This window comes from Phacochoerus africanus, chromosome 15 (assembly GCF_016906955.1).
Source record: "Phacochoerus africanus isolate WHEZ1 chromosome 15, ROS_Pafr_v1, whole genome shotgun sequence".
Taxonomy (NCBI): domain Eukaryota; kingdom Metazoa; phylum Chordata; class Mammalia; order Artiodactyla; family Suidae; genus Phacochoerus; species Phacochoerus africanus.
Window position 1 is genome coordinate 12,043,276 of NC_062558.1, and position 11,421 is coordinate 12,054,696.

At 44.3% G+C, this 11,421-nt stretch overlaps 1 protein-coding gene across 1 annotated transcript in view; it reads left to right on the forward strand.

Moving 5' to 3' along the window:
- The window catches only part of ELP3 (elongator acetyltransferase complex subunit 3), a 106,745-nt gene extending 98,836 nt beyond the window's left edge, over nucleotides 1-7,909 (forward strand). Inside the window, exon 15 of the mRNA XM_047760810.1 lies at nucleotides 6,629-7,909. Coding sequence (XP_047616766.1) covers nucleotides 6,629-6,705 — 77 coding nt within the window. The 3' untranslated portion in view covers nucleotides 6,706-7,909. The remainder of the gene's footprint in view (nucleotides 1-6,628) is intronic.
- The last annotated feature ends 3,512 nt before the right edge of the window (nucleotides 7,910-11,421 follow it).

Here is an 11,421-nt window from a genome sequence, read left to right on the forward strand (position 1 = left end):
ATTTGAAATTCTCCATAGTAGGTTGTTTAAGCCCATGGGAAGTGACATCTGTTGTGTAAAAAGGTGTAGGAATAATAAATGCTTATCATTTGTGGGTTTGAAGAAAAGGGAACCGCCCTCCTCCACTGTTGGTGGGAATTGGTACAGCCCCTATGGAGAAGAGTATGGAGATTTCTTTAAAAACTAAAACTAAAACTACTCTATGGTCCAGCACTTTCACTCCTGGGCATATATCTGGTGAAAACCATAATTCAAAAAGATGCATGCACCCCCAGGGTTCATTGCAGCACTATTTACAATAGCCAAGACACAGAAGCAACTAAATGTCCATCAACAGATAAATGGATAAAGAGGATGTTGTCTGTGTATATCTACACACACACACACACACACACACACAAAATGGAATATTACTCAGCCATAAAAAAAGAATGAAATAATGCTATTTGCAGCAACATGGATTGACCTAGAGATTATCACACTAAGTGAAGTAAGCCAGCCAGAGAAAGGCCAATATCACATAATATCACCGATAGGTGGAATCTTAAAAAAAAAAAACACAAATGAACTTATTCACAAAACAGAAATAGACCCACAGACATAGGAGAAAGGTTGGGAGAGGGATAAATTAGGAGTTTGGGATTAACGTATGCACACTACTATATATAAATAGATAAGTATCAAGGACCTACTGCATAGCACAGGAATCTCTATTCAATATCTTGTATGTATATAGAACTGAATCACTTCCTTGAACACTTGAAATAAGTAATGCAACATTGTAAATTAAATATATGTCTATTTTTTAAGAAAGGCCAGAAATATTTCTAAAAATTTTAGGGGAAGTTTCTATTAGAGATTATAGTGTAAGTCAGAAAGTTGCCTCTACATCTTTAAACTGAAAAAGTAGGAAATCTAACTTGATTAAGAAGCCCTGCCTTTCATCCCTTTTATATTGAGTCATTCCCACTACCTAGCAGCTAACATAGGGCTAGTTCTTCTTTCATTTCTCTTTTTTAAAAAATATATCCCAGAGTTCCCGTCGTGGCTCAGTGGTTAACGAATCCGACTAGGAACCATGGGGTTGCGGGTTCGATCCCTGGCCTTGCTCAGTGGGTTAAGGATCTGGCATTGCCGTGAGCTGTGGTGTAGGTCGCAGACACGGCTCGGATCCCACATTGCTGTGGCTTGGGCATAGGCTGGTGGCTACAGCTCTGATTAGACCCCTAGCCTGGGAACCTCCATATGCCGTGCGAGCGGCCCAAGAAATGGCAAAAAAGACAAAAAATATATATCTATATCTATATCTAGATATAGACATATCCCCCAGGAGCATATTTCCTTATGTGTTCACAACATAACAGTAACTGAATCTAGTACAGAAAATCTGCAAGCATTTATCACATGTTGATTATATGCAGACACTGTACTAAGCCCTGAAGATAGAACTCACTACTTCAGAAGGCTTACATTCTAGGAAGACCTGCAAGTAGAATAAAGCACAGTGTGACAGCTAAGATGGTCGAACTCTACCTAAAGGATACAGCCAGCGTGGAGAGGGGGATTATGAATTTCAGTTTCTCTGTAGAGAGGGTGGGTATGTGCAGAGTCTCCTGGTGATGGCAGTGTCTGGGTGGGAGTTCAAGGACAAAGGGGAGTGCCCTTCTGCTGATGGGCAGCACTGAGGGGCAATTGCCAAGCCAGCACAGTGGTTTAGTGAAATTATGCCTAGCTTGGTAATCCCGGTCTGTAAGGAGTAAGGTCAGTTGCAGCAGAAACTAAAGCTGAAGCGGTAAGCCAGCCTGAACGTGAAAGACCCTGTCTGTCAGGCTGAGGAATCTGAGCTCTGTCCTGGGACTTGCACTGGGAGAGCAGTGTGGTCAGGACTACCACCCTGATTTGTGATTTTAAGTGGTGACTGGACCTCATGTTTATGTCTTCCTGTCCTCAAGCTCAGATGTCAGTTACAGTGTTTTCAGTCACAAGTAACACAAAACTCAATTCAAATAGCTTAAACTCAACACGGATGAACCATGAACCGTGAAGATACTATGCCAAGTGAAATAAGCCAGTCACAACAAGACGAATACCGAATGATTCTACTTACATGGCATACCTAGAGTAACCATATTCTCAGAGACACAGGAGAATGGGGGCTGCCAGGACAGGGGGGAGGGGGAGTAGGGGGCTATTATTTAATAGATACAGAGGTTCGGTTTTACTTCTGGAGACACATGATGGTGAGGATTGCACAACAGTGTGAATGTACTTACTGCCACTAAAGTCTAGGCTTAATAACGGTTGATTTGGAAGCTCCTGTGTGGTACAGCAGGTCAAGGATCTGGCATTGCCTCAACTGCATTCCATCCCTGGCCTGGGAATTTCCACATACCATGGGTGCACCACCCCACCAAAAAAAAATTGATTTGTCTTATGTATGTTTTATCATAATACAAAAAAATACCAAAACAAAATGGTGGAGTTCCTGTTGTTGGCTAACTGGTAACGAACCCAACTAGTATCCATGAGGATGCAGGTTCGATCCCCGCCTTGCTCAGTGGGTTAAGGATCCGCAATGCTGTAAGCTGTGGTGCAGGTCACAGATGTGGCTCGGATCCCACGTTGCTATGGCTGTGGTGTAGGCTGGCAGCTGCAGCTCTGATTGGACCCCTAGCCTGGGAGCTTCCATATGCCGAGGGTACGGCCCTAAAAAGAAAAGAAAAAAAAAAAAAGCCTCAGTGAAATAGGAAACATTATGTTGTAACACCTTCCTAGGTAGAACAGCTTCGGGGTTGGTTGGTTCATGGTTCAGCAATTTCAGAAAGGACCTCAGTTGTCTGCAGCTTCCCATTCTGCCAGCCTCCAAACATCTGCTTCCTTCTTGGTCACCTTTCCCCAGGAAGACACCTGCCCTGGTCAGAAGTTTCTTTCCCAGAGACTCACAGATATGAAGAAAAAACTAGTGGTTACCAGTGAGGAAGAGGCGGGGTAGGGGTAGGGGAGTAAAAGATGCAAACTACTATGTATAAAATAAATATGCTACAGGAATGTATTGTACAGCATGGGGAATATAGCCAATATTTTATCATAACATTAAAGGGAATATAATCTTAAAGAATTTTGAATCATTGTGTTGTACACCTAAAACTAATTTAACATTATAAATAACTATACTTCAATTTTAAAAAAATTATTCCAAAGCATCCAAGAAAGGAGACCATGTAAAGAGCAAGAAAGGCTTCCAAAGTCACATATCACTCAACATTCCACTCGAATGTCTAATAGCAATTTCACCTGCAGCAGAGCCAGAACCAAGCTCCTGATGTCTTGCCACACCCCTTCTTCTCATCATCTTTCTCTCTCACTAAATGGCAACTCATTCTTTCTCCAAACCATTCCTTTACTCAGGCCAAAAACCTTAGAGTCTTCTTGGGCCCCTCTCTTTATATCACCCTCTACATCTGTCAACCAATTCTTTGTACTCCGCCTTTAGATGTTTCCAGTTTCCAGCTACTCTTTACCACTGTGACTCTGTTTTGGGCCACCACCATCTCTTACCTAACTTTTGCAATAGCTTCTTAACTGGTCTACCTGTTTGTGCTCTTGATCGCTTATCCACTCATTGAACAAATATTTATTGAGTACTTATGTGCAGGCGTTGCTCTGGGTACTAGCAATTCTGCAGGTACAAATCCCTGGCCTCCTGGAGCTTTCATCCTGTTCTCAAAATAGTCAGACTGATGTCTTTGAAATGTAAGTCAGTCATGTCACTTCCTTGATCAGAATTCTTATATTTATGCTGTAGTCTGTACATGTAACTGAGGAGGAAGAAAAGCACATTTTAATCTTAAGGTGCCTGTGCCTCAACCAAATGCTGTCATGTCACAGAGCATAGTTTGGGTTGGTTACTGACTTTAAGGTGGGAGAAAGAGGGTGGAAAAAACAGTTTCTAGCAAGTAGGATCCTACAAATGAAAAGCACTTCATTGAGTGACTTCAGAGGCATCTATGTGATACCATGGTCACTCCATTAATTTCTTAACCACCTGCCTCTCATCCTGCTCTTCTGCCTTACTTCCCTGAATTCTCTGGACAGATTGAGCTCTCAGAACACACTGAACATCTATTAAATGGGTGTGTCCACTCTTGAGCTTTTTCTAATTGAGCTATATAACATACATGCAATCAAGTACAACCTTTTAAGTGTACTGCTTAATTTTTGCATGTGTTCGTTCCCATGTCACTTCTAACCCAGATCAAGATATACCATTTTCAGCATTCCAGAAGACTCCCTTGTTCCCTCTCTCAAGTCCATATCATCTTCCAAATATAACTAATATTCTCTCACCAGAAAATTAGTTTTGCCTGTGTCTGAATTTAGCACTGGGGGAATCTCTTATATCTGGCTTCTTTTGTACAAAATTTGGTCTGTAAGATTTCTCCGTGTTGTTGCAGATAGCTACTGTTCCTTTTTGTTGCAGTATAATATTCCATTGTGTGAAAATATCACAGTTTATCCATTCTACTATCAATAAATATTTTGGTTATTTCCTCTTTGGGGTATTATGAGTAACAGCTTGGCTGTAAGCATTCATTTCTCTTTTCACTCTGGGAGTATCATTGCTGGATCATGGGATATGCTTATGGATGTAGGACTTTAGGAGATGATGTAAACCATAAAGTGGTGCCCTCTGGCGGGTATGAGATTTCTCCCTGGGCCCAATGCATCTGAGCTGCTGCCTGACCCTGTATTTGTCCTTCCTGGTTTTGTCTTCCCCCTACTCTATCCCAAGCCATGGTGTTAAGCAGAAGTAATGATTAGAACACAAAGACAAGGTAAAATTGCACAAGATAGAATGTCAGTAGTCCTTAGATTAAAAGGGAAATTCTCCAGGGACCTATTATTACACGGCACCGTTCTGTTACCTCCATCACATCAGCTTCAGTTCCATTTTCTTAATACTTGAACAGTTTTGAAGGAAGTGGGAAACAAAACACAGTGGGAAATCCTATTCATAAGTAGCAGATGATTTTGCCTGAAGAATTAGGCTAGACTGGAGAGAGCTAACAAGGATTTGATTGCAGAATACACAGTGACCAACAAAATTCATGGAGCTTCCACATGGGGAGGCCGCCTGGCATTCCCAGCACACCATGGGGAGAGCTGTGGGCAGAGCACTGGAAAAGACACTGTCTTCCTTTATATTACACAGCAAACTACAAGACAGCTGACGCACATCCCGCAATTTTGCGACACCAGTGGGATGACCTCCAGTTAGCTCAGTTCTGACACTATCCCCCAGGGAAGGCATCAGACTCCACAGGTTTCGGGCTGAGTCCCATAGGACTGCCCGCACTTCAGATGCCAATTCCGAGTCCAGGTTGTTGTCACCTATGCTTCTGACCAACAGGCTGTCAATCAGAGGTTCCCATGCCCCCCTCCCTGCCTTGGAGTCAATTAATTTGCTAGAGCGCACAGCACGAGCAAAGCCTGAAAGCTAGACAAAGAACCAGACACACAGGGAACTTAGAAAAATTAAAAGTTCACCAAGGCTGAAGCACAGTTTTTCAGGGGAGTCATAGCAAGAGATGAGGTGAGAAATGTAATCAGATATCACATCATGAAAAGCTTTGAAATAATAACAGCAGGAGCTGTGTTTAGGAGGAATTGGCTTTTTCTAGACTCTGGAATAAACACATCTCAGGGACTCTCATTTAATAGTCAACATCCTTAAAATATAGGTACACTATTACAGATGATAAAATGTAGGTACAGGGAAATTAAGTAATTGGCCAAGGCCACAGCCTTTAAAATGACAAGTCTAGGTAAGCCCATATCCAACTGATCAAAAGCCCACACTCTTAGCCACTCCTATAGATAATACCATATAAGCCGTGCTTTATCCTCCTGTGAGCTCAGCTTCTTATACATGATTGTTTTATTATAGAGGCACCATTTAGGATAATATTTCTCAGACTTAAGTAGTATATGTATTCCTTTTAAAGGAAAAAAGTTAATAGACCTTTAGTATTAGCTTAAATCAACTAAAGTTCCTTAAATGTATGCAAAATAAAGCCAGCATAAATAAATATACCAATTAATACCAACAAAACTGTAAAACTAATGAAATGCAAATTAAGTGGCATTATTTTAATGTCACTGCTGGTGTTTTGCTGAAATCTGGCTGAGTGAGTGTCACTAACACTTCTCCCAATCGGCACACCTTCACTGCTGGTAGCTGTGAGGATCCCTCCCTGCACCCCTCTTCTCATCCACCCTTCCAGGAAACCGGAAGGCTGTGGCTTCAGTGCACGCATGGACATCTCACACGTTACATCCACAACTCCCGTTCCCCTGTAACACCCAAAGCCCTGGCGCATCGTGCCACTGGGATTGTAAATCCCTAGGCTCTGATGTATAGTTTCTGTGTTTTAATGCAGCTTGGATTCAGGATCTTTAAAAGTTTCAAACTTAATGAAATTCCATCTGGAATGGATTCTGGTCTGCGAATGAGAGTGGGCGAGGGAAACAGGGGCTGCCAGGAGGGCGCGTGTGCTGGCTTTTGAGGGTTACTCAGGTTGGGCTTAGCAGAGGCTCTGCTCACTTTTGTTCTTCTGCTCCTTCGCAGGGGTTGGCACCAGGAATTATTACAGAAAGATTGGCTACAGATTGCAAGGTCCGTACATGGTGAAGACGCTGAAATGACAGCCACGTCAGTCCACCTTGAGGCACATCCTCCCCGGCAGAAAACAGATTCAGAATGTCGTGAACACTCAGCAGAGAAGCTGAGCAAAGCAAATGGACCTCCCCGTCCCCTTGTAAAGGAGTCTCCCCCTCCCCCTGCAGCCACCGGAACTGGAAACTGCGTTCAGGGCTGGATGGGCCGCTGACTGAGCCCTCAGAGCCTTGGCCTCCAGCCCTACCCCACCCCACCCCTTCCTGCATGTTCTCAAGATGTCACTTCCATTTTCAAGACTTATGTCCTATATCCAGTTTCTACATCCCGCATGAAACCTGCAAGTGACCTAACTGCCATTCAGGCACAGTGACAGAAGCAGATTAATCAACTCATTTGGACACCACACAGTTCATGAACTAAAACTGGCCATGTCATTGGAGGAGGAAACTTAGAAGTAGGTTATGTATAGGCTTTAGGGACAAAAAGGTTGGGACATGTGAAAACTGTCACACGTTGATTTCTGGCCTGTAACTACATATGCATTCCGGCATTAAGTTAGGGAAATGAGCTTTTGTGCTCATGGAGATCATTCTGGTTTCTGTGCTGCTGTTTAAAGTGTCCGGAAGAAGTGAGCCTGGAGGCCTGTGTTTCAAGCTTGAAACCAGCCTTTCTCATTTGGGCATCTACCGTCTACATTACAGACATCCATTTATTTCACATTTTTTTATCATCTGTACTTCCCACCTTCGAGAAGTGCGAAAACACCGTGGGTGGCACTTTCGCCCAGAGGAGCTTTTGGCTTTGCTGGTCACCTGTTCTGAGCAGGCAGAGTCTGCTCTGCGCATGTCTGCGCTTGTGTCGCCCCAAGTCAGGATGTGCATTCACAGAAGCTGTTCCTGCATTTTAATTCTTTAAGATGGATTTTAGTTTGTTTTAAATGGAGAAAGGCCAGAGTTGAACTGATAAAGGAAAGCAAAAAGAAAAAGAAAAAAGAAAACAAGCCCAAATATAAAACTAGGAAGAAGATTGGCTTTTTCAAAGGTTCGTCTTACAGAACAGCCTCTGTAAATAACCTCAGGTCATCTACTGAGGCGACTCCGCCTGGAGAGGGGCAGTTCTTAAGAACATGGCTAAACCTGGCTTCCCTTGGCTTCGGTGGCATTTTACAAAGGTTTATTAAATGGAATTGATTCTTCTAAAGGTTCAAAAAATAAAACCGTCATCATACAAGGAAGAATCATGTAAGGTTTGTCCTCCTCCCCATGAACGCTGTGACATTCGCCTTGAGCTTACAGGTTCAGGTTTCCTGTCTGGGGCCCTGTTTATTTCCTCCTGGGAGCCATGTGCCATTTTTGTTAAACCACCATAAGGCAAATGGCATTGGCTTCCCTGCGGGCTCGCTGTGGAACTGCAGATGTGTTCCATGAGGGCCGGTCAGGGAATCCAGCTACTTCTCAGTTATGCTGGTTTTTTCTTTTTAAAAATAAAATCATAAAACTAACAAAGCACATAACCATCCTGGGCCGTTCGCACACGACATAGAGGACTAGGTTCTGGACAGGCTCACCTCTGCCTGTGAGAACCTGAGCCCCATTTTCCCATCTGTCTTGCTTAGCAAACCGAGGCCCATAGACCAGGAGACAACGCTCAGCTAACTAAGGAACTGCCCTGGAGAAGCATGGTTTTCAGCACAATATTAAGAGAAAAACAAACACAGATCGGCACATATACAGCGAATCCATATGGCCTTGACACCTGGGAAGGGAGTCTTAGCTTTGGAGGGGCCCCAGCATTGGTGTCCCAGGAAGAGAGGCACTTCATCTTTTTAACATGAACATTGTTTATTTCTGGTCAGTGTGCCCTTTTGCTGTTTGGGTCTTTTTTTTTTTTTTTTTGGTCTTTTTTAGGTCCACACATGCAGCATATGGGGGTTCCCAGGCTAGGGGTTGAATTGGAGCTGCAGCTGCTGACCTGCAACACAGGACCCAAGCCACGTCTGTGACCTACACCACAACTCAAGGCAACGCTGGATCCTTAACCCACTGAGCGAGGCCAGGGATTGAACCTGCAACCTCACGAATGCTAGTTGGGTTCCTTAACCACTGAGCCATGACGGGAACTCTAGTGTGCCCTTTTCTTTAATAATTAAAACAGATGCACATTGTACATTTGATAGGCCACAAACAGGCTGTTCTATTTATAATAAACTTCAAGTTAACTCCTGTATAAGCCAGGATGACTTCCCCAGGCCTCAATACGTGAGCATTTTTTCTGTCAAGCCTTTCTGCCCCTAGAAGCCTCAGCGGCTCCCTTGACTGCATGGCACCTCCACAGCCCGGCTGGCCTGGGCCCCTAGAAACTGGTGCTCTTAGTCCGGTGGCCCGCCTGGTAAGAGAGGTCAGTTAGGCATGAGCCCGTCGGCCTCAGCAAGAAACCTTTAAAGCTGCAGCCCATGTTTCTGCTTTGGATTGACTGCCTCCTTAGCAACCACCTCAGGCCCAGTCAAAGCTTTTGATTCAAGTTTTTGTTAAATCATCTTTTTTTAAAAAATCAAGTCCTTATCAAAAACAGACTGAAGTCTATTTGAATAGAAAATGAGATTTTAAAAACACATCAGCACCAAGTGAAAGGGCCTGGTAAAACTCACTGTTTCTCCAACTTGCAGATGACTATGGGACCTGTTTAAAGGAGGAAATTCCTACTGACCCAAAAGAAGATGGAAAAGTACAACTTAAAAAAACAAAGCCTAGAGTTCCCACTATGGCCCAGCAGGTTAAGGCATTGTCTCTGTGATGTCTCGGGTGGATCCCCGGCCCAGTGCAGTGGGTTAAGGATCCAGTGTTGCTGCAGCTGTGGCTTGGGTCGTAGCTGAGGCTCGGATTCGATCCCTGGCCCAAAAACTTACATATGACGCAAGTGCAGCCAAAAAAAAAAACAAACAAAAACAAAAAACCCTATTCCCTGAAAACATCTTTCAAACTGCAAATTTTCATTTCCATATTTTCCTATTTTTTTTAAGATTATCATCTAATTAAAAATATAAAATTTTGTTCATAAAGAACTTATCCTTGAGCTGATGAAAAAGCTCAAGATCTAAGTTCTGAAAACCAGGGCTTCTCTATTAACTGAAGCGATAGGCAAATCCCCTCACCTTTTTGAGCTCCAGGCCCTCATTTGTAACATGAGAGAAATGCCTATCCAGGGTCAGCACAAGGATCAGAAGCGGTCACATTTGAGAAACGTGGCCTAAACCATGACATTCCCTGTGTAAACCATTATTACTCCAGTGAAGTGGTTTCTAGACAGATGTGTAACCTCAGGCCAGGAAACTCACCCTACCTCTCAGCAAGTTTCCCATCTGTAAAATAGAAATGATAAACATTTCTCCCCTGTGCAGCAGTAGTCAGGATTAAATGAGCTCAAGTATGTAAGTTTCTGAGAACAGGGCCTGTGAGACATAAACACACTGTTACTACCAGTATCTAATGAGTACAGTATTGGGCCCATTTCAACAAGGGGGTTTCTTAATCTGATGGCAGTAGAATCTGATTTTTTTTTTTTTTTGCCTTTTCTAGGGCCGCACCTGTGGCACATGGAAGTTCCCAAGCTAGGGGTCCAGTCGGAGCTGCAACTGCCAAGCCTATGCCAGAGCCACAGCAACGCAGGATCCGAGCTGCATCTGCAATCTACACCACAGCTCACAGCAACGCCAGGTCCTTAATCCACTGAGCAAGGCCAGGGATCGAACCCGCAACCTCATGGTTCTTAGTCGGATTCGTTAACCGCTGAGCCACGACAGGAACTCCTAGAATCTGATTTTTTATTCGAATCTAAATTTTGCTAGAAGCCCGTGTCAGAATAGTGTGCCAGTGCTCTGAGGCCTCCTCTGCCCCACCCTCTGGCTGGGCCTGTTTCATTCACACAAGCCTGGAGTTACAAATTGCCAGATCCACACTTTGAGGAACAGGAAGATAGCTGAGAGTCTGCAACTATAATAAGCATGTTAAAATATCACTGTCATTCTGGGGCCTTCCTGGATAGTGGCCCAGGATCAGCGTGGACTCTGCTCTCCCCTGTGTGTGCTGGAAGCTGGGTCCCCTTGGGGGTCCCCTGAGGGAGTGTAGCTGTCTTTCAGGCAGGGAAGGGGAGCCATGCCCCATCTGGACATCAGAGTCTTTTGTGCCAGCTGCGTGTGTCCGTGTGGTGGGGGCCGGAGGCGGGGGTTCATTCCATGAGGGCAGGAACAAAAACGAACTTTACAGACCTTTTAAAGAAACATAGACAATTTTAACATAGACAAATTAACACATGCCTATTAAAAGGAGCAAACGAGCTGCCTTTTCACAATAAACCTGCAGGCTTATCTCCTCCCCATCTCTTCCTAGGCCTAGAGTACCCTCCCATCCATGTGGAGAACCCCTCCTCCAAGGCAGGGGACAGCCGTCTGAGCCCAAGCACATGTACTTCTTCAGCCAGGTCACCCTCACTGCAGCCCTCTAGGTCAAGGCTAGTCTCCCCCCATTCACAAATGAGGACATGTGTTGGTGTCTTCATCACTGGGCCTGATGTCACAGGGCCACCACGTTGCCCGGCGCAGTCAGTACCAGCCCTAAACATCCACAGACTGTGTACCCTTCAACACGAAAGGCGCCTGCAGAGTAGCGCAGCACGGCAGCACTGATCTGCACTGCTAAGAGGATTGAGCTTTCAAACCCGAGTCACTGACTCAGCCTTTCTCACTT